We start from the raw sequence: 23,120 nt of genomic DNA, 5'->3' as shown, positions 1-23,120 counted from the left end.
TGGTCCCGCGCCGTATAAGGCTTTATAGGTTAATACCAACACTTTGAATCTGGCCTGGTAGCATATTGGAAGCCAGTGCAGGTGAGCCGAACAGGTGTTATATGCTCAGACCGCTTAGTTCTTGTTAGCAGTCTGGCCGCCGTATTTTGCACTAGCTGTAGCTTCCGAACCGTCTTCAGAGGTAGCCCTACGTAGAGCGCGTTGCAGTAGTCCAAACGTGAGGTTACCAGAGCATGAACCACTGATGTAAGGTCCTCCTTACGCAGATAGGGACGTAGCTGGGCTACCAACTGAAGTTGGTAGAACGCATTCCGTGCCACCGAGGCTATATGGGCCTCGAGTGATAGGGAAGAGTCTAAAACGACTCCCAAACTACGAACCTGATCCTTTAGGGGGAGTGTAACCCCGTCCAGGACAGAGTATGTATCCACCATCTGACCAGAGAAACCATCCACCAGCAGCATCTCAGTCTTATCAGGATTGAGTCTCAGTTTGTTAGTTCTCATCCAGTCTATTGTCGCGTCCAGACAATGGTTCAGCACATCGACCGCCTCACCTGAAGAAGATGAAAAGGAGAAGTAGAGCTGCGTGTCATCAGCGTACTGATGACAACGCACTCCAAAACTCCTGATGACTGCACCCAACGGCTTCATATAGATATTAAAAAGCATGGGAGACAAGACCGAACCCTGCGGGACCCCATATTGGAGAACCCAAGGGGTCGAGCAATGTTCCCCAAGTATTATCTTCTGGAGACGGCCCGCCAAGTAGGAGCGGAACCACTGCCAAGCAGTGCCTCCAACACCCAACTCCGCAAGTCTCTCCAGAAGGATACCATGGTCGATGGTATCAAAAGCCGCTGAGAGATCAAGGAGAATCAACAGAGTTACACTCCCTCTGTCTCTCTCCCGATATAGGTCATCACACAGGGCGACCAAGGCTGTCTCAGTGCCAAAACCAGGTCTGAAACACGACTGAAATGGATCTAGATAATCGGTTTCATCCAATAGCACCTGGAGCTGGTCAGCAACCACTCGTTCCAAGACCTTGCCCAAGAATGGAACATTTGCCACTGGTCTATAGTTAAAGTCCTCTGGGTCCAAGGAAGGTTTTTTCAGGAGTGGTCTCACCGCCACTTCTTTCAGACAGCCAGGGACCACTCCCTCTCGTAAAGAGGCATTTATCACTTCCTTGGCCCAGCCAGCTGTTCCATCCTTGCTAGTTTTTATAAGCCAAGAGGGGCAAGGATCAAGTACCGAAGTGGTTGCACGTACCTGTCCAAGCACCTTGTCCACGTCCTCGAACTGAACCGACTGAAACTCATCCAACAAAACATGACTAGACTGTGTTCCAGACACCTCATTAGGACTAACTGTCATAAAATGGGAATCTAGGTCCCGACGAATGCATAAGATCTTATGCTGGAAGTGCTTAGCAAACTCATTACAGCGGGCTACCGATGTATCTACCATGTCCTGTGGGCCAGGGTGGAGTAGCCCTCGGACAACTCTAAAAAGCTCCGCTGGGCGGGAGAGAGATGACTTAATAGTGGTAGCGAAATGTTGTTTCTTCGCCGCCCTCACTGCACCTACATACCGCTTGGTAGAAGCACAAACCAGCGCATAATTGCATTCGTCGGGAGTTCGTCTCCATCTCCGCTCAAGCTGTCTCCTATCTTGCTTCATCGCTCTTAGCTCCGGAGTATACCAAGGAGCTGTATGAGCTCTACAAAGGAGAGGGCGCGCAGGAGCGATCGTGTCCACTGCCCGGGTCATCTCTGCATTCCACAGATTAGCCAGGGCTTCGACAGGAGCGCCAGTCCTATCAGCCGGAAAATCCCCCAGAGCCCTTTGAAAAGCATCAGGATTCATTAGTCTCCGGGGGCGGACCATTTTAATAGGTCCCCCACCCTTGCAGAGGGAAAAGGCCACTGAAAGTCTAAACTTCAGCAAGCAGTGATCTGACCATGACAAAGGGAGAGATGTAAGACTCCCCACATCCAGATTACTATCCCCATGTCCAGTAGTAAAAACAAGGTCGAGAGTATGCCCTGATGTATGTGTTGGGCCACTAACACGTTGAGACAGCCCCATGGTTGTCATGGCGTCCATGAAGTCCTGAGCCGCCCCAGACAAAGAAGCCTCGGCATGGATGTTGACATCCCCCAGTACTAATAGTCTGGGGGATCTCAACAATACCTCCGAGACCACTTCCGTCAGCTCAGTTAGGGAAGCCATTGGGCAGCAAGGTGGGCGGTACACCAAAAGAATTCCCAGTCTGTCCCTCTGGCCCAACACAAGGTGCAAACACTCCAGACCCGTAACTGTATGGACATGGTGCTTGGTGAGTGAGATGGAACTCTTATAGACCATAGCAACCCCACCTCCCCGACCCTCATATCTCCCATGATGCTGAACCAAATACCCCGGTGGGCAGAGCTGGGAGAGACTAACTCCACCCTGCTCACTCACCCAGGTCTCGGTTATGCATGCCAGATCGGCTGCCTCATCCATAATCAAATCATGGATGAGGGAGGTTTTATTTTGTACCGATCTGGCATTAAGAAGCAGCAACTGGAGATCTGAGGGTTGGCTGAGAGGACAACCAACAACCCTGCGGATATGAGAGGGACCGGAACAAGGCACAGCCACTACATGTCTGGGCCGCGTTCCCCTTACCTGGCATGTCCCTCTCATAACACCATACCTCCCTCTGCCCATCACTACGGCAATTGGGGGCCCCTCTAGTCTCCCCACTTGATAGAAAGATCTCTTCCCCAGGCACATTGTAAACTATAAATTGTAAATTTTGAGTGTTGGGGCCACCAGTAACAAAATTAACTGCCATGGAGGTATGGCATAAAACAAAATGACTGCCATGAAGGGGGTGGCATAACGCAAAATTACAGAGTAGTCATGGTGAAACTTTTCCCATAATTTTATTTCCATACTAGAAAAAGCTTGGCCTGCTGAATTTCTGCCTGCCATACAGCTCTTAAAGCCCCAAGAACACCATTTTTCTTCCAATGCCAGCCCTAAGCCAAAGCCTAGGATGACATCCTGTACCCACTTACCTGGAAGCAAGCCCTGTTAAGCACAAAGTGACTTGCTTCTGAATAGACATGTCTACCATTTACCCTAAGTTAATCATATAGAGAATTCTTAATGAATCTCTGAAAAGCAGGATACATTCCTAAGCCTCTCTGCATTTTTCACATTTGCCTTTTGCGGGGAGAGGGATTCTTTAACATCACCTACACTTATTATGTAGTAGTATTTGCAGGAAACAATATCAAGGTAATACTGATTTCAGGGAACCCAGCACAAGAAAGATGGATCCTGGTTGCTAGGGAAAAAGGAAGGGCAAACTATGGAGATTCCAAGGACTAGAGAAAAAGACAGAAGCAGGAAAAGTGCATTAAAAAGGAGCGTAAAACAGCAGCTCTTTAGGACCCCAGGAATGTCTATTTCCTGGTGTCCAAACAACTCACCAATCACAGCTCTGACTTCACTCATTGGCTAATAACACTGACAGGCAGGAGCAGCCAGGATGGCTCATTTCACAGAAGTTGCTTAGAAAGGTACCTGCACATTTTGCTCCATAACTTTCTTTCTAGGAGCGCTAAATAAATACCTTTTAAAGAAAACCATGGAAGCTGAGATGCTGGGCTACCTGTTGAGGTACCGCTGAAGACCTTCACACGTGCCATGGTGTCTTCAGGTGACAGGTTGGTGGCCCGCACATTAATCTATAAAGAGGGGCACCAAACCATTACACCCAGAGTCTAAACCTACCCACTGGGAGTCCTGTCTTGTTTTGCATTTGATCACACCAATCTGCACCAAAGCCCAAGGGGAAACTAAGACGGCTAGCAAGTATAATCAAAGTAAAACACACTGTGCCAAGATGAGACAAGCCCATAGCTCCCATCTCTAGTGAAAAAGTACACCATGGGCCTATGGTTTCCCGCCTATTCCAAATGTCACATAGGACCTATTTTTGACACACACAAAAGAAAATAATTACCTTGACAAGGAGCTCTATTATATGCAATGTTGTTGCCTGTGGGCCTAATTCAAGATACTAATTGTTACCTATAAAGTGACATGTCCTAAACAGGAGCAGGAGAGAATATATAGCATATTTACAAAGCATATCTGATATTGAAGGCTTGTGAGCCCACCTTTGTATCTTTAAAATGCTACACCTGGACAGTAAAAGAAATATGCTGGGCAACTGCACAACTATGTGGTTCCCAATGGTCTAGGTTCAAAGGGGATGCAATATTCTGCAATAGTGGGACACACATGGGCATTTGCTTCAAGTGTACCAGCTCACTACTTAGTAGTACTTTTCACAAAAGATTAGGGATAGGCAAAAGACAATCTGAGTTCTGTTGCTAGATCACTAGATTATTTGATATAGACTACCAAGAGTTTTAACAGTAGCAACAACAAAAAAGGCTTTTAAAAATAATATGTTAGAATTCCTGGTGTAGAACAACTCAGATGCAGATTTTACTTGTATATGTAGGTTGTCCCAATGTATGGTTCATGGGATGCAGCAGGTAATTCCATCAGACTGTAGCAGAGGGGGAGAGAGGAGGCAGGACCACTCTGCTGGAAGCGCTGGGAAACAGCTAAGTCTGGTTCCCCCAACCCATTCCAGATGGTTGTTTAGGACTACTACTTAACTTTAAGAACTGATCGGTTTGATTTCATCCCCTAACCTTATTATGCAACTGGCTCAACAAAAGGTCCACATAATCCTGAGCCACTGTTTTCCATCTGGGTCCAGTTGATGAACTTGGAGTTCTTAATTTTTTTTTTTTTAAATGTGAAGTAAAACATGTGAAGTAAAGCTTTCCCATGCATTCCCAGATGCATGACCCTTCAATAAGGATGAACAGGGGGCTGGAAACAAAGCCCCATGAGGAGAGACTGAAAGAACTGGGCGTGTTTAGCCTTGAGAACAAAAGACTGAGGGGAGATATGACAGCACTCTTCAAGTACTTGGAAGGTTGCCACACCGAGGAGCGCCAGGATCTCTTCTCGATTGTCCCAGAGTGCATGACACAGAATAATGAGCTCAAGGTACAGGAAGGCAGATTTTGGCTGAACATCAGGAAAAACTTCCTAACTGTTAGAGTGGTACGACGATGGAACCAATTACCTAGGGAACTTGTGGGTCCTCCATCACAGGAGGCATTCAAGGCAGCAGGACAGTCACCTGTCAGGTATGCTTTAATTTGGATTCCTGCACTGAGCAAGGGGTTAGACTCAATGGCCTTATAGGCCCCTCCCTACTATTATGTGATTCAATTCTCTAGGGGTCCCATAAGCCTCTCTACTAAAATATCAGTAGCTTTCAACAGACTGTATATAAATGGGCCATTAATGGAGAGTTTGTATGATAATGGAACACATGCCATAGGATGCACACACTTTTATCACCATCATACTAAAAACATTTATTATCTGAAATTATCTGAAAAATTACAGAAATAGAAGAATATCCAGTGTGATTATTCTATATCGAGATGTTTATAAGTCTCTGTTGCAAAAACGTTTTGGAGACATTAGTTTTTGAAGTCATTGCTCATATAGGAGCAGGTTTGTAACTTGTGGCCACTCCTGGATCCAACATTGCCACTGGAGACTCCAGTGGCCTCAGTGGCTAGGAGTGCCTATTTCCATCTCCAGCTGATTTGCCACCTACAGCCCCGGAATTTAACCTGGAAGAGAGGAACTTTTTTGGAATATGACTGGAAGGAAAACAATAATGGACACTCTACAGTTAACCCACTGGGCCTATCCAGTTTGAGTAACATGGGTCAGTCTGGAAAGCAGTAAAATGTCAAGGCCTTGCTTTACAGGGCAGTACATGTACACAGAGGCAAAGTGTGTTTTAAACTACGAAACAAGTAGATAGGAAACTCATCAGAAAACCAATCTTGATAAAAAGAAGATACATGCCAGTCTTGAAAACCACCATGTCATTTTGAAATCATAACTTTGAGCATAATGCTTCAGTCTTTTTGCATAAGATCAGACAATCAACAAAGCAAAGGTTTCGAGTTAGAATCCAATAGTTTAGCCTTAAAGAATTGTTGGATTAAAGTACAGTGAGACTGCTTTAGCAGCTGAATTTCTTACAAGTGCAAAAACAAACAGGCAAGGAATACATTTTCTTTCAGATTATGATCTAATATTCACAGTTTTAGAAAATAAAATTAGCAGATTGCAGTAAATTCTCACATCTACTACTTGCAATCTGCCTCTACTCCATTATTTATTTTGAAAGGAGCTAGGAGACACAATGAAAAACAGTTTTGCAGAAATGTTTTGAACGAGTCAGACAAAACACAAAGGCAGCTAGACCATATACATATAGCAGGCGGCCATATTATACTAAACTCTAGACTCTAGACAGACATCACCTGTTAAAGGTTTAACAGTTAAACCTTCTAAACGAAATAAGAAGTGCCAGAAAACTACAGTAAAAAGCAATAGAACGGATCTAATGTTATAGATGATACATGGAGAATGAAGTGCATGAAGCCATTGGGACTATGGCAGTAGAAACTGTTCAAAAACCTAATAGCAACATAGTTATTAAAGCTAGCGTGCCTGCATTTACATCTACACACAGGTACACATCCATCAACAACATGTATATATGCCCCCCAATTATTATACATACTAAGTCCTGTACTCCTGTATAGCATCCAAGTGCCTATAACTTTCCAGAAATCTCACACACCAGCTTTCTGGTATTTACCAGTTACCACACATAAATAACTGTACATCAAGAAGTAAATGGTGAATAGGGGAGGAAGTATCGTCATCCATTCACCCAGTGATGAGCATGTAACCAGTGATGATGGTTCCACGTGTGAAGTGGCCATCGTGGACCAAACCCCGCAAGCCAGGACTATTAAGAACGCTTTGCTGCTTCCCACGGGAGGACATTCACACATTCAGCAAGATGAGTCATCACACGCCGAGATAAAGTGAGTTGCACAGTTGATTTAGCCCTAGAGCTCCGTCGCTCTCCAGATCTCTCCGGGGTGTGTGTATCGAAGCTCACCTGCTGTTTTCCAGGATCCCCGGAGGTGGATCCACCTGCAAAAGAGGGGAAGGGCCAACAGGGCGACCCTCGAGAAGAAGTACTACAGCCTTCTAGGCTAACTCTTGGCCAGAGCTCTCAGTGCAGATTGAGGCGGAATATGACCCGCTAGGGATGACGCACAAGAGGCAGCGCACCTCCAGGCATGCCCTTGACGCCTGCTTACTGCTGTGGCGGGAGACATTTGCAAGCTCCTTCATCGTCCCTGTCTGTGCATCCTTCCCCCAGTGTAACGGGCTGGAGGAGAAGAAGAGCAGATCAACTCTAGCTACTAAAGACCGGCAGCAGAGGAGGATAGAAGCGGGAACCACCGGAATAAACTCACCTTGCCGATCGCCCGCCTCAGTGTTTTCCTTGGCTGTAGCTGTCCCTTCTCTGCAAATATTTAAAGGGAAGGAAGGAGAGCCGGCGACAAGGCGGCGGCCTCTTCTCCAGGTACCAGCTGCGCTCCAGCTCACGTGAGCAGCCTGCCAGCAGCAGCGAGGGGGTGTGGGGAGCCTGCAGGCTGTGCCGCTGCCTCCTAGCGGGTGAGCGCCGTCGCGCTGCTGCCGTCGCTTGTTCCGCAGGGATCAGCCAGCGGTCAGGCGGCAGAAATAGACGAGAGAAGGAAGCGGGAGAATCTTACCGCCGGAAAGGGGACTGTCCTCACAAGCGGACCATGAACGAATGCAAGGCAGAAGCGCTTTGATTCAGGGCAACAAAACCAGAGCTGGGCGATGGAGTGTATGGAGAGCGTTTCTGAGGATGAACAGAGTGCCATTCCTTTTCCTCTTTCCCGTGCATCTGAGATAAAAGAGCGAGGCTTCCAAGCTTTGAGGCTCTGAGGGGCTCACGGAGCTTCTTAGGTCCATGTAATTCCACGTTAGGTTCAGCTGGCTCGCTAAGGTATTGGAATTTGAACAGCCTCCTCTGACACAAATGAGTGACTGGGCCACTACAAAGCATACGGTCTTAGAGCCGGGGTCTCAGGGGGTCTTAGACCCCTTACTTTTTTGGGAGCACGGCCTTTATGTCTCCCGCATCTTACGAGCCAATCAGCATGAAAGGGGAGGCTGTTAGCCACTAAGAAGAGTCTTCTAACGTGCTGAGAAGGCTCTTCTCAGTGACTCTCTCCCCTTTCATGCTTATTAGCTCCTAGGGACTATTGCTGTGGGAGAAGGTATTAACAAGGATCTCATTCTCAGCCCAGCAGCAAAAAAGATTTTAAAAAGTGTGTGGCTGTGACTATCATGAAGGAATGCTGCACTTCTGAGTTAGCCACTACACTACTGAACTATCAGTAAGCCCCCTAGGAACAACAGTCTCAGGACACTTTAATGGGCTAACAGAAGGAAGTTTGTGTGTATATTATTAACTCACTTCATCAGGTGTATGCATGCATTTGAAATATTATATAAAGTAATACCTCAGCGAAGTACATGCGTTCCTGGACATTATTTCTTTAACAGAAACTTTGGTACCAGAGGAAAGAAAACGGATAGGTTCCTACACCACAAAAAAGAAGAGCAGTTCAACATATTTGAGCAAACATTTTAATCAAAACTAACAATGTGCATGTCTGAAATGAAACAACCAGGTCAGGTAAGCCTTGCATACAGACCACTTGAAGGCTTCTTCCAAAATGCACCCAGGGATGCCTGCCTTGCCTTTTTTCTTTTATCAAGTAGCATCTTGCTATAGCATTCTACAGCTTTGAGCACAGTTCTTCTCTCCATACACTTGACCAGGCAGGCAAGGGGCAGCTGTCAACACCATGCTGTGCCTGGTCTTTCTCTCTCTGCCATCCTCCCCTACAGTCGTCCAGATGTGTCTGCAGTAAACAGTGCTTTCAGGGCACTTGAAGGCGCTTGCACCACCTGGCAAGTAGCGCCATTCCATCCACACATGAGAGAGCTGCCTGCAGCAGCCCAGTCCAGTAGACGAGGAGCCACATTCTGACTATGTCAGTGTGGGTGCTGCCCCCCCAAGGCTTTGTTAAGGAGCTTCTTTCCTGGACGATTGGTTAACTGAAGTATGATTTGTATTTACAAACGCACACAGAATTGTGGAGGTGGATGTATTGTATCTTTGATCCCTATTTCATGGCTTTTGCTTGTGTTCTTTACTTGTCTATATCTACCAGAGGGTAACATTTCCATTCAATTGGCAATGTGGTGGGCTCCAACTGCGTGAGACACCTTAGTTTTTAAGGTGGCTTGACTGAGACCTAGTTGCTTCAACAGACTAGGAAGCTACCTTAGGCTGCAATGTAATACATATTCACTAATAGGCAAAAAACCTTGCAGTTTAAGAATGTACTTATAGCCAACAGATATTTCTATCAAACTTTTAAAAGCAGGGAAATTGGGCAACTATTGTGAATGCACCACAGGAGCAGGAGACCTGACCTCCTTCTGAGATATTCTACTGCCCTACAAATTTGTAAAAATGCAAATACAATTTGGGTTGGTCTTTCACAGTCCAGTCCACTTCCTGTATAGCTTGGAAGAATTTGGTAACATGTGCTTCTGAGCATATGATGAGTGGTGGCAACACCTGCCACTCCAAAGATGGAGAATTACATTTTTGTCTGTTTGTTCGTCTTCTTCTTCCTTTGCTTCTTTTCTGTGTTACTACTGTTTCTTGAGAATCTAACCTAGAAAATTATCTCTCATTATTCATCCTAGAAATCTGTTCATATTAATTTTAATTAATTTCAAAGCCTTTTTATTGGTCAATGTCATATGATGGTGAAGACAGTCTTTAGTGTTTCAAAATGGAGGTTATGCTCTATTTCTATTTTGGGTGCATTAGCAGTTGAATCTGACAGATGTAAAATCAGACTGATTACAATATATTGCTACTTCAGCAACGACTCTAGCTGTTGGAAAAAAGAGGATGCATGTTTTCAGTCTGCCATGTTTAAACTACTTCATTTAAGGCAAGGTGGGCACAGTCAATTAAAAACATGAGCACACCTAGAATTTTGCTAGAATATTTCACCTCCCACTGTTTTATCTTGTGCAAACTGAGACACTCCTTCTGTCCGTTGGAAACTATTCTGCAGAATAGTCAGTACCATTATTCCACAATTGTTTTTGGAGCTTTTCTTTAGTGTTGCAAAGTGCTGCTGTGCTTCACATATTCACAGAAACAGAAGCAAGAGAAAATGATTTACTATAGGAAACTTTATTAAAATTGCAAAGTAAATAAAACATAAAGTGACTATCTGAACTATATCAACTGTTTTAATATTGTTGCTTCCTCCTTGCTAAAACAAGATCAGCACAGCACATGTCTTGTTGCTGTTATTTGGGCTGATTGCAGGTGTTGCCACCACTCACCATATGCTCAGAGGCAAATATTACCAAATGCTTCCAAGCTACACATGAAAGTGGATTGGACTGTGAAAGACCAACCCAAATTGTGTTTGCATTTTGACAAATTTGTAGGGCAGTAGAATATCTCAGAGAGGTCAGGTCTCCTGCTCCCCTGGTGCATTCACTATAGCTGCCTAATTCCCCTGCTTTTTAAAGTTTGATAGAAATATCTATTGACTATAGGTAGGGTCTTAAACCTCAAGTTTTTTTTGCCTATTAGTGAATTTCTCTGCTTTTTAATCCAGGAAGTAAGAAATGGGATGGTGTGAAAGTTTGCTGGGAATGGATTGATAATTTGTATGCTTATTGAGTTAAGTGGGATTTACTCCCCTGCAATCATGCTTAGGATAGGGTGCAACTGACCACGGGATGGCGAGGGGAGGAGGGCGATGGGAGCAGGCAGGAGGGGGAAGAGGAGGGCAAGTTTGATCATTTGCATGTTTATTGAGTTCAGTGGGAATTACTTCCATGCAATCATGGCTGGGATAGGTAAAACTGACCATGCAGGGGAAGAGTAGAGGAAATGCAATCATGCTTAGGATAGGTAAAACTGACTATGGGGAGGGAGGCCTGGAGCGGGCAGGGGAGGACAAAGAAGGAAGAGGGACAGAGGAATAAAGGAGAAGGAAGGGAGAGGAGAGGGGAAGGAGGGGAAAGGCAGGTCTGATTATTTGCATGCTTATTGAGTTCAGTGGGATTTACTCCCATGCAATCATGGCTGGGATAGGTAAAACTGACCATGCAGAGGGAGGGAAGAGTAGAGGAAATGAGGAAGGGGTGACCTGTCATATCATCCAGATCCAGACCATAGTTTGTCACACCAGCCACAACTGGCAAGCAAGAAATAAACCAAGCTTTGTTCTTGGTTTATTTCTAGCTTACCACTCACAGCTTCTTTGAAACATAAAACATTTTAGACCATATGTGGCTTATCATGATATGACATCAAAGCCACTGAGACTGCATGTGTACATTTGCCCTAATATACCCATCACCTGATACTATTGCTATAGGCCGAAATGGGGGGGGGCACGGGGAGGGGATTGGAGGTGAGCACTACTGCTTGGCTCACGTGTCAAAATCCCTCCCTTTAAAAGACAAAACTAGAGCCATTTGAAAGAACAGATGAGGTAGGAAAAGTTTATGTGTTCATCTTTCAAAGGCAACTCAAACCTTACCAGACTGTATTTTTAACATATGTGCCGTTATAAAAACTGCCATGGCAGTATACAAAAGCCTTGCAAAACCCCAGTTCTTGCAGATATTTGTCCCATGAAGTTCCTGTAGATAAGGTGCTCAAGTCATAATGACGGCTAAAGAGCAACCCTCCCCTCACCTGGCCGTTTCCTTGCAGTTACCGTAAGTTACAAGCCACCCCCCCCTCCCCCCAATCAAAGGTATTGGGTAAAAGTCATTATTTCTCAGGAGCGTGTACATGTTGCGTTCCAAATTGCCCCCACATCCAAAACTCAGCATCACTATTTGTTTTACTGTACTTTTTATGTTGCTTTATGTGGAAGATATGGCACTGATACAGATGGCATGTTTCATTCTAAGCTATGGGTGCTAAGAAAGCAAGCCAATACATCAGTTTGGCACTGTCAAGACAGCAGGAGGCAAACCTATGTGGGTAAGACTGCAGTCAGAACACACTTAACTGAGAATAAGTCCTGTTTAATTTAATGGAGCTTCCCTGAGTAGACATACATAGGGCTACACTATAATATTAGTTTGACAGAACACTAAAATAGACCAAAGTACTAGAAAAATGTGAACTTAAGGGTGGGGGGAAGAACGGTGGAGTAGTGAAATTTTAAGCAATAATTGTTACTGGGACATAGATTTATTTCATAGTTTTCTAAATAAATACATCGGGAAGTTTCCGATTAAAATCTCATTGGAACAGATGCTTCTACTTGTAAACGCAAGTCACAACATTTGGTATCAAGAGTAGTCCAGGTAGAAAAATAGCAATGCATCTCTTCCCCCGCCCCCCCGTAACAGGCATCTCCAAATACAAAAAATACTATATATTTAGATGCATCAGTTTGTAGGTCATTGCTTTAAAATGTTTTACAGTTCATCATGCTGATAAACAAACTCCCTCGCAGATATAAATCCATCACTGTCTTCATCTTCTTTGTCAAATATATCTTCAACTAAAGTATCGTGGTGGCTGTCATTGATTGGTGCACCATGCCTTTCAAATTCTTTCTTCAAATATACTTTCACCTATGAGACAAGACAGGAGAAACATAACATTCTAATCATTAAGTAGCTGTTGGAGTTGATATTTAAGGGAAAGAGGCTGACATGAGAAAGCAGGCCAATCTAAGTGGCCCATCCTATCCAGTACATTCAGAAAAGGTAATAATTTGACCAAAAGTGACAGCTATTTCATTCCCACCTCTTCCAAGGGCTTGTAAATGTATGTGAACTCAGCCAGTCCCATAGAACACTAAACATAATTTTATTTTAAGACTTCTGTACTGCTTTTTAAGATAATCTCCACATAAAGCAGTGCAAAATCCATATAATTCAGCAAAACAGTTAATATAACAAAACAATAAAGAACATTACATTACATAAAAAGAATTACTTTGAGTACAGCAACGTAGAAAGGCAGTATGCAAATTAAAAATGAAATGAAAATAAAATTTAAACAATAAACCTGAGTAAAACCAGCCCTGGACAATAGCCCCATTAGCCAGTATCCCAATTTAAACTACAAAGGCCATTCTAAGATGCACTTTCTTTAAAATGTCAGATAGGGTTTCATAGGCGAGGAAGGGCCCACTGCAGAGAAGTTTAGCTTTATACAAGTGAACCTTAGGTTCATGCACGCCGTCCCCCGATATAGCTGCAAGGAGATTAGATGCTTTTGTTTCTGTTTGAACTTAGTTTCTTGTTAAGTCCAAATCTGGGCAAAGTGTGGTTAGTATTAACTATGGTTTATTGAGATAATGCCAACTTTAAACTGTGGTTAATGATCCTGGCTTCTATCAATAAACCATTGTCAGCATGAACCAAGAACATATATTAATGAAACTGTGGATAGTTGAAAATGAAAGCAACAGCATTCAATCTCCTCCTTGTAACTGATGTACTTGATCAAAACTATGAAGGAACAATCCAAGCCCAAGATCTGCTGGGATGAGGGGGGTTGGAATAGGTGGATATCTGGCTGAGCAGGCTTGTCTGCCATCCTGGCTCAACTATATTAAGTACCAAGAAAATGACTTTCTGGGAATGTGGCAGGGGCATGGAGGAGGCAGGACAGAACAAGAGACTTACCTCTATTCCAAACTCCTTTCAGCTTGATCACAAGACCTAGCAACCCAGTGGAAGTTACACTGGTAAAAAGAGAGGTATAAAGCAAACTCTGTTTTAAAGGCTTGTTTTCCTTCTGCCAGGCTTGGAGGCTGGCTCAGCTGTTCCCAAAAGGAGTTTGGAGCAGGGGTAACTTACTCTGGTTTAATTAGGCCAGAGTAAATTGCGCTGGCTTCCTATAGTTTGGATTGCTCTGTAATTCTAGTTGGTTTTGATATAACCAAAAGAAGTACAGACATTATTTCCAAAAACAGACCAAATTTACTGAAGTTAATTTTTCTGCAGTGTTCTTTGCAACGTCTTAGGCAGTGGTTCCCATATTCTCTCCCCCCCCCCGATCACTTGAAATTGCTGGTGGTCTTGGTGGACCCTTGAGTTTTCTGCCTGTTGTAGCAGTTGTAATTTGCTGTGCTAGATGCTATATGATTTTTAATTGTATTTTTATTTCTTCTTTTATTTCTTATATTGCCATTCCATAGAACTCAAATTGAAATAGAATACAACAAAAGAAGCAATAAATACAATTAAAAATAAATATGAATATTTAATGGAGACATGCCATGGACCACTGGTGGCCCATGGACCACAGTTGGGGAGCCCCTGGTCTTAGGAATGTTGCTTGCTACTCAGAAATGCAGGCACAAGTAGTCTCTGTACCGCAAAGACTTACTGAGAAGGCATCAACACCTTGAATTGCTCTCTGTACAGTCAACATCAGAGTTTTGAGTGCAGAAAAGGAAGCTGAAATCTTGCTCCATCTAGACCAGCTCAAAACATCATAAGAGAGATTTACAAATGCCAAATTTGAACAACATAAGTTACAGGGAAGTAAAAGCTAAATTTTATTTTCCTGTTCAATACTTAAACACACACAATTGTAGAATGCATTAGCCAAATCACCTCTTCTCTGGAAAGTTTCCAGTCATCATTGAGGTCCATTTGTTGAAAAGACTCATGAGATCGTGGTCCATTTCTGATTTCTAAAAGGTCAATGCTGAAGATCAATGTACTCTCAGGTGGAATTTTTCCTGCCAAACATGGTACATAAACATGGAGACAAGATTAAGAACATTACCCAGAATATAAATATCATCAGTGCCGCCAAGTTATATGCTTTGGCTAATCTCATTTTATTAGCTACGTGCTTAAAAGCATAGAAAGATGCATAACTGGCTACTAACATAGGGAGTAATCCTGGGCACATTTTAACTGGAAGTAAGTCCCATTCATCTCAATGGGGCTCATTGCTAATGTAGGATATGTATCAAGAATGAAGAACCTATAGTTCAACAACATTTGTAGGGCCAAAACTCCCCTTGAGGTTGGTCTAGAAGTTGCAGCTGGTGCAAAATGCAGCAGCGTGATTGCTCACTGGGGAAGGACATTGCCAACATGTTACTTCACTGCTGAAAGAATTACGCTGTCTGCACATTACCTACCAGACTAAGTTCAATATGCTGGTTTTGGTGTTTAAAGACCTGTAAAGCCTGGGACCAGGATACCTGAAAGATCATAGTACTCCCTTATATATTCAATTGATCACTGTGCCCTACAGATGAGGGCCTTCTCCAGATACCATCTCATCAGGAGGTCCGTTCTGCACAACATAGGAAGTGGACCTTTAGTGCTGTGGCACCTACCCTTTGGAATTCTCTCCCCTTAAATATTAGACAGGCACCCACTGAAAACCCCCTTCTTACAACAAGCCTGTTAAGTAGAGGTTTTATCCTAGTCTGCATCTGTATTGGAATTGCTTTTAAAGAGTTTTTATTTTTAAGATTTTTTAAAATATGTTTTAGTGTTTTATCGCTCATTGTTTGCTGCTGGGGGCTGCTTCTGGGAGGAAGAGTGAGATATAAATTTAACAACAAATCATAATAAACAACATGTTCAAGGGCTGCAATGCAATTACACAACGTACTTAGGAAAAAGCTGCATAGAACAAAGTGGGACTTACTTATAGAGTAAATATGTATAGGACTGCACTTTAATTGTAACATTGGGCAGTTATGTTTGAAAATAAAGAGCTAGAGAAGAAAAATGGAAACATGATCCCTTCTGAATGGATCACATCATTCAGTAAAATTAAAACAGATTTGTTTTTCTCGCACTATGTATCACAAACTAATGGACTTTTTTCACCTCAAGTTTTCTTAGTTCTATCATCATCAATGGAAATTACCAGGTAAAGGAAAATCAAACTACCTTTGAACATACTTGTGTATTCTACATTATTCCATACTATGACCCAGATGTGTTGAATGTTTTTATTATATAATAATGTTAAGAATTTCTTGAACCTGGACGGTATTACCTTTTCCTTCCTTTCCATAACCCAGGGATGAAGGAATAATTAGCTTGCGTTTCTCTCCTACACACATCTGGGTCAAACCTTTATCCCAGCCTTGGATAACTTCCTTTATACCAAGTGTAAACCATGTAGGTTGGCCATTATTATGCTTGTAGCTGAAACAAACATAGAAAACATTGATTTATGTACAACATAGTAACTATCCACTGATCACTGGGTCGTGAGAAGTCCAGTTCCCAGTGCTTTGCAGGCACCTCTGGTTAGCAGTGCCTGCAAATCTCCTTTCAGTGCAGCTGTCTCTTTACCTACCCCATACCCGCAGGCCAAAGATTCCCCACCACTGAAAGCTCGTCTTAAGTCCATTAAAACCAGGCTTTTAATGTGGTGGCCCCTACCCTTTGAAATGCGCTTCCAATGAACATCAGGCCCACATATACAGTATTGGCATTTAGGAGCTTATATCTGTTCACCCAGTCTTTCTCTACAGGCTGATTCAGCTATGTTGATGTACTAATCTGGTCTACTAAATTAGGATGATGGCTACTATACATGTAAACATCTGAAGACAAATACAGTAAGCTATATTTGGAACAATTGTTTCTAATATGCAAGTTAATACAGATTTAATCAAATCAAGAATAACTCATATTAGACAGTTTTATGTTTAATTGGGCAACAGTTCTAATTATGGCCACCTTCCTATCTTTTGGTAGGCCATGGATTTTAATTATCATTTCAATATTTTAGTTAATAACTCAAAGGTAAAATTTAGCTATTAGCAGACAAATGCATGACAGTTACATTTTACTTTACCAGGGCAACTATGCACACATCCCAGAGCTGCACATCAATCTCTCTGGCTCAGGGCATACCACATATGTTCATGACTTGTATTGGGCTACATTTCACACAACTGTTTGCTTCTTGGATAAGGTGGTACAATGGTTAGATTAGGATATGGAACCTGTAGCCCCCCAGATGTTGGACTGAAGCAACTCCCACTAGCCCCAGCCAGCACAGCCAGTGGTCAGAGATGGTGAGATTTTTAGTCCAACATCTAGAGGGCCATAGGTTCCCCATCCATGAGTTAGATTGTTAGACTAAGACCGAGGGATTCTAGGTTCAAGCCCACAAAGTTCAGCCGTAAGGTTCACTGTGTTAATTTGGACCATCCACTATCTCTTAGTCACACCAATATAAGAGTCTTGGTAGATCAGACCAAAGGCCCATCTAGTTCAGCATCCTATACCAACCAGACGCCTATGGGAAGTCTGTAAGCAGGACCTGAAAGCAGCAACTTTCTTCCCACTTCTGAGCAACTGGTATATCAAGTGGGGGTAGAACACAGTCACCATGGTAGTAACTACAGTATTGATATCCTTATGCTCCATGAATTTGTCCAATCCTCTTAAAAGAACCTACTTCAATAAGGATAGCAGGAGAACCATGTATACCTGATGTACATGGAAAATGGAAATGGACTGCCTTCAAGTCAATCCCGACTTATGGCGACTCTATGAATAGGGTTTTCATGGTGTTATTCAGAGGTGGTTTACCATTGCCTTCCTCTGAGGCTGAGAGGCAGTGACTGGCCCAAGATCACCCAGTGAGCTTCATGGCTGTGTGGGGATTCAAACCTGGTCTCCCAGATCGTTGTCCAACACTCTAACCACTACACCACACTGGGAGCAGAGTGGAACTAAAGTGTAATTATTGTTTTTACTAATAATTATCACTGTTAATACTATAGTTTCTATAGCAATAGTGGCAAACCTGTGGCCCTCCAGATATTGACTACAATTCACATAATAATCCACAGCAATCCTGGCTAGGACAGATGGGAGTGCAACATCATCTGGAAGGCTACAGTTTAGCCACTCCTGTTCTACAGCAACAGGCCCAATAACCTACCATGGAATTCCATACATCCTGTGGTTTTTAGAGTCTTGTATAGAAGAATTCAATAGTCAGCCAGCTGTATTTTCCCACCATATATGTTGCCCTGGGCTCCTTCTGGGAGGAAGGGTGGGAAATAGATTTAATAAAATAAATAAATAAACAAACTGGGGGGGGGCACTTACGTAGAATGAAAGAGGGAACCATCTTTCTCCAAGTAGCCTTCATAGTGCACCAACATCATGTCTCCCAGCTTGGTTTTCCTTTTGCAAATGAACGGTTTATGGAGCACTTCGATCTTTACTTCTGGTTCTGGAATGAGCGCTGCAATCCCCAAAGCCACAAACGCGAAAAAAAGGAGACTCCAAAAGGCACTTTTCATTTTAACTATTTTTAGGTGTTATATGAATACTAGCTCTTAGGTTAAAATGCAACATGCACCATCTACCATAAATGCACCATCAACATCTTCCTTTAAAAAACCATTCGGAGCAAGATCTAGACAAATTAATAAATGGTCCCAGGAAGCTGAATTCTAGCGCTAGCTTAAAATAAAAGCTTCTACAGACATCGTAGGTTCGATTTTATCTTACATTTTAATGCGAGTTTTTCACTAGTAGAGAGTTGATTTTTGAATAGCCACTCCATGCAAGCGCCACTTCACAATAACTTCATCGAACTATTAAACTACACGGTCTTCTTGGCACTCTCCATGAACTAAGGGCGGTGCTAGAGATGAACATGCGATAGGCTCAAACTAACTGCCAGCGTCCATGACCCACTGTCTTTCATTCCCACTCTTCAAATCCGCAGACGTGGCAAACTCGTCCCCGAATCACGGTGACCAGCTCTTTCGCATCCATTTATTACCCACCTCTGCCTCGCCTTCTGGTTGGCTCGGCGTGAGGGCCGGACTCAAAAACATTGCTGTTCCATTGGGAAACAGAACTGCCCATCTTTAAAATTATATTTAAAAAACCGACAGAGGCTCTCATCTGCCAGCGATCATTGGCCAACCCAGCATTCCAGGAAGAGAACGCGGCGCGAATATCTTGGAATCCCACAACACAATACAATCGGCTTCTGTGTTGCGATCATTGGCTGACTCTGTGGCAAGAACGGCGGTCTCATTGGCTCTCGAGAGTCCATCTGCTTCTGGCGTTCTAGCCACGCCCATTCTCCCAATCACGTGGGCAGCTTGTATTCCAAAACACCTTTACGCCACTCCTTAGGAAAGCTCAAACTCTGTAGATGCAATATATCCTGGATTTCTACGCTAGTAGCGTAGTGCTCTGTAGTTGGGTGGCAGGGTCAGGGGGGAGGGTGGGGGAAAAGACAGGGAGGCGGGCCGGACTTCAGCGAGCCTCAGAATGGCCCTGAGTGTCAATGCTTCAGCCCAGGGGCTAAGAGCTTAAACGTTTCCTCGGGGACGGCCAGGGGGAGAGGTTTTCCCTGTCCCAAGCAGATCTGGATGGGGGGACCCTTGTCACCATGGAGGGGATTCTGTACAAGTGGACCAACTATCTGAGCGGTAAGTAGCCTGGTCCTCTCCTCCCCTTTCCTCGCTGTCACAACAGCGACCAAGTTAGGCAATCACAATCCGTCCTGGTCATGATCTTGAGCCATCGTGTGCGTTGAGGAACTAGACTGGTAGCTTTGAGAACAGGGAAGAAAAAGACAGTATCACAGGGGCCTGATCCTCACTCTCCTGCAAAAGTCAGGCGCACCACTTAGATACCAAAATAAACGCGTACATTTTAAAGGTGCCATGCGTTTCGTTTGTTGTTCGTGAAGAGTTTTCGAGGCACAAGTCTAGGATCTGCTACTCTCTTTCTGACGTGAACAGGGAGTAGCTGCGGGGGAGGTTAATAGCAGCAGAGTGCATGCTTCTCTTGGGGAAGGACCCAAGTTCAATCCTTGGGGGTATTTCCAGTTAGCAGTTATCTCAGGTAGCAGCCGGTGATGGGAAAGAGCTCTGTACAGGTGACCCCAGAGGGATGCTGCCAGTCAGAGGAGACAATTTTGGGCCACATGGACCAATAGACTGACCAGGTATAGGGCAGCTTCCGGCGTTTCTACAACCTGCATCTGGCATGAACCCAGCTCATCCATGGAGTTTGGAGGGGAAGATTAGAAACTTAGAGAAATTTTTTGACAACTGAGTGACAGATAACACACAGCTGAGGTTTGTTATGTTTCTTTTCCTTCTGTATTGTATTTTTAAAAAGCATAGTCTTCATCAGTTGCCTGAGGTCAGACTTTACTGCAGAACATGTGTGCGATATATGTGTTAGATAGGCATATATAAGAGTATGTCTGCATCTTGATAACCATAGCGTTTAAAGAGTTGTGGAGCACATCCTCTGTTTTGGAGTTTCTCCTTTGACAGATCAGGCTGTAATGCAAAACTCTGGGTAGAGACACATTTACTGTTCTGCCAGTTCCAGTCTCCACCTCCCTTCTGAAAACAAGGGCACACAACACTAATCAATCCCTGTCCCTTTTTACTGTAAAAACTGGTAGGATCAGTGTGAGTCTGTTTTTTTAAAAAAATGCTTGAAAGAGATTTTGTAACTGATTGGCAGAGCAACCCATTCCCCCTCCAGGTGTAGCCAATGGAAATGTTTTGCTGTAGGCGACTAGTGTGCTCATAGCCTCTGTGAGAGCAAAGAACTGTACTTTAAACCAGTTTAGTTTAACCCAGGAGTGGGAAAACCTTTTCCAGCCAGTGGGCAAGACCCTTACCTCCCCCAACTGCTGCAGGCCATTTTGATGGGTGGGCAGGGGCATCCACCCATCCACCGCCTGACATCACCATGACATCAGGGGAAGCCTGCATGGTTTGATTTCAAATGCATGGGCTTAAGGGTTTACAGGCATCAGTGATCAACTGATTGGCAGTGCCTGCAAACCCCTCTTTAGCAGGGAGACGTGTCTTCACCTGACTGACACCTAACATCATATGTGACATCAAGTGTAGGGCGAGTGAGTGTGACTTGGAGAAAATTGCTTTGTGGTCCTAAATAGGACTGTGAGCCAGAGGTTCCACAACTGGTTTAGTCATAATAGAAAAGACAACAGCTATGTCTAAGGATAATCATATGGTAGCTTGACTGATAGGGACTGTGAACCCACCCAGTGAGAGAGTTGTTACTGGCCCTCCATGAGTGGGCAACTGGCTATCTGCAAGCTTAGCTTTTTTCCAGATTTTGTTAGGACTAAATAGGTCTAAATCAAATAATCTTAAATAGCCTTTTAAAAAATGCTGCAGCCACTTAGTAGTACAACGTTGTGCATGTCTACTCAGAAGTAAATCTTACTAATTTTAGTAGGGCTTGCTACCAGGAAAGATTGTATAGGACTGCAGCATTTTACCAGAGGAAGATTTAGTTTTCAAACTCTGTTTCCTGCATTTTTTAAAAAAGGCTATTTAGTTAAGTATTGTACAGCACAAATCTGTTTTTATTAAAAAAAAAGTTTCTTTGTAAACCTTCCTAGATTTTATGTAGATAAGCAAGATTTTCTGAATGAATTTTCATTAAATTAATTTATAATTTAAATCTATAGATTTACACACAACTTTTCAATAAATTTCAAAGCAGTGTAATGAAACAGGAGTGAAGTTCACTAAATACAAGAGCTTCTCCGGATTAATTTCAATGACGTTGAAAGTATGGGTTCTCCAATTAGCATAATACGTTTTTCAAAGTGACCCTATAATAGCAATCTTTCACATTTTATCTGTGGTTCCACTTGTGCAATGGACTTGCACAAACGGGACTTTCCCTTTCCCCAGAGCCCCTTCCCCCATCTAAAATCTTATTCGGAGATTTTCTGGATCAAATTGAGGGATAGAGGGGGCTGCAAGAGAGAGAGAGACAGGAAAAAGGCAAATTCCATAGTGTTTCCTGGCACAATGTTGGATCTCATGCATTATGTTTGTCCGTGTAAATGTATAGGTGTTAATCATCAGGAAACGTATTGTACCAACTGACCTATAAAACAGGCTGAACTGCAGCATTTGCTGCACTGCCGTGAACACAGCAGCATGTAATAACATAGTCTCCTTTCTTCACCTTTGTGCTTCATGCTGCTGCTCTTCCTTTTTTAAGGCATGTGTTGTCTTGGAATCTTATGCAAACATATTCTGCTCTAGAAAGTAAACCACGACAGGATGCATGAAGAATAAATGCAGGAATTCTTGACAGGGCAGGTACACAGTGTGAAAGAAATCTGGAGGTGTGGCAGTTTCTGTTTCTCCACATTTGTAGAACCAGTACAAGGGTGGGTCAGAACAAAGGGTTGCTTTAGCACAGAGCATCATTTTATTTTACAAAGGTTACATTTGAACAAAATGGGCCTTTCTCAGTGCTAGACATGATTTTTTCAAATGATCTTTTTCCATGCTTGGAATCCAAATGCTTGACTCAAGAAAATGTGCATGTTGTTGTTCTATTAGTGCAGAATGTCGCTGCAGTTTCTAGCATCTCATAGATATTGGATGACTTTGCATTGTACGTGGATCATAGAAGCTTAATGAGAGAACAAAGAAAAATGTGATCTGGAAGGGCAGGAGACGTTGTACAGAAATCAAGAGCTGGAGCATGGACGGGTAGTGGATCACAAAAAAGGCTTCCTCCATTGCTAATGTGCCTCCCAGGCCCCCCTCTAGTTTTCCAAGGCTTTTAGCCTATTTATAATTCTTCAGCAGCCGTAAGATCTATACATTTGCTTTTAAAAATGGAAGTACTGAGTTCTGTTCACAGAGTTCAGCTTCTCTGCTGTTCAGGAGTTGCAACATAAGGCACTGCTTCTTTTGAGGGAGGTGCAGAACACCAGCCTGATTCTATCCTTGTTTACTCAGACGTAAACTCTGCTGAGTTCAGTCAGATGTATTCCCAAGTAAAAGTTATAGGATTGTGCCGAAGAAACAGCCATGAACGAGTTACAGTGTTAGGAGCAGTAAAGCTCATTTAGGCTGCAATTTTGTAAATACTTGGCAAGGAGTAGGTTCTGTCAGTCTCGGTGAAACAAATAGGCATGCACAGGACTGCACTGTTGCTCTGGTTGGCAAAGATCGAAAGAGTTACAGTACT

General features: G+C 43.4%; 3 protein-coding genes across 5 annotated transcripts in view; 1 reads left to right on the top strand and 2 right to left on the bottom strand.

The window, feature by feature from the left end:
* SCRN1 (secernin 1) overlaps positions 1-7,683 on the bottom strand; it is a 39,507-nt gene extending 31,824 nt beyond the window's left edge. The window contains exon 1 of the mRNA XM_061585897.1: positions 7,454-7,683. The gene's annotated coding sequence lies outside the window, so the exon portion shown is untranslated. The remainder of the gene's footprint in view (positions 1-7,453) is intronic.
* A 2,594-nt stretch (positions 7,684-10,277) lies between these two features.
* FKBP14 (FKBP prolyl isomerase 14) lies at positions 10,278-19,152 on the bottom strand. The gene is made up of 4 exons (XM_061585771.1): positions 18,210-19,152; positions 16,132-16,283; positions 14,718-14,845; positions 10,278-12,719 (listed from the first exon to the last, which is right to left on the bottom strand). Exons 1-4 carry the CDS (start codon positions 18,404-18,406, stop codon positions 12,561-12,563), a joined length of 636 nt encoding a protein of 211 aa, XP_061441755.1. The 5' UTR covers positions 18,407-19,152; the 3' UTR covers positions 10,278-12,560.
* A 186-nt stretch (positions 19,153-19,338) lies between these two features.
* PLEKHA8 (pleckstrin homology domain containing A8) overlaps positions 19,339-23,120 on the top strand; it is a 38,326-nt gene continuing 34,544 nt past the window's right edge. The window contains exon 1 of one of the 3 annotated variants that reach the window (XM_061585767.1): positions 19,339-19,555. In XM_061585767.1, the coding sequence (XP_061441751.1) occupies positions 19,516-19,555 (40 nt within the window). In that variant the 5' untranslated portion in view covers positions 19,339-19,515. Of the gene's footprint in view, positions 19,556-19,798; positions 20,210-23,120 lie in introns of those variants that run through there. The other 2 variants (XM_061585768.1, XM_061585769.1) reach the window with 2 other exon arrangements.

The sequence above is a fragment of the Rhineura floridana genome, chromosome 10 (assembly GCF_030035675.1).
Source record: "Rhineura floridana isolate rRhiFlo1 chromosome 10, rRhiFlo1.hap2, whole genome shotgun sequence".
NCBI lineage: Eukaryota > Metazoa > Chordata > Lepidosauria > Squamata > Rhineuridae > Rhineura > Rhineura floridana.
Note: the sequence above shows the minus strand (reverse complement) of the source record. Positions and strands in the feature narration are given on the sequence as shown.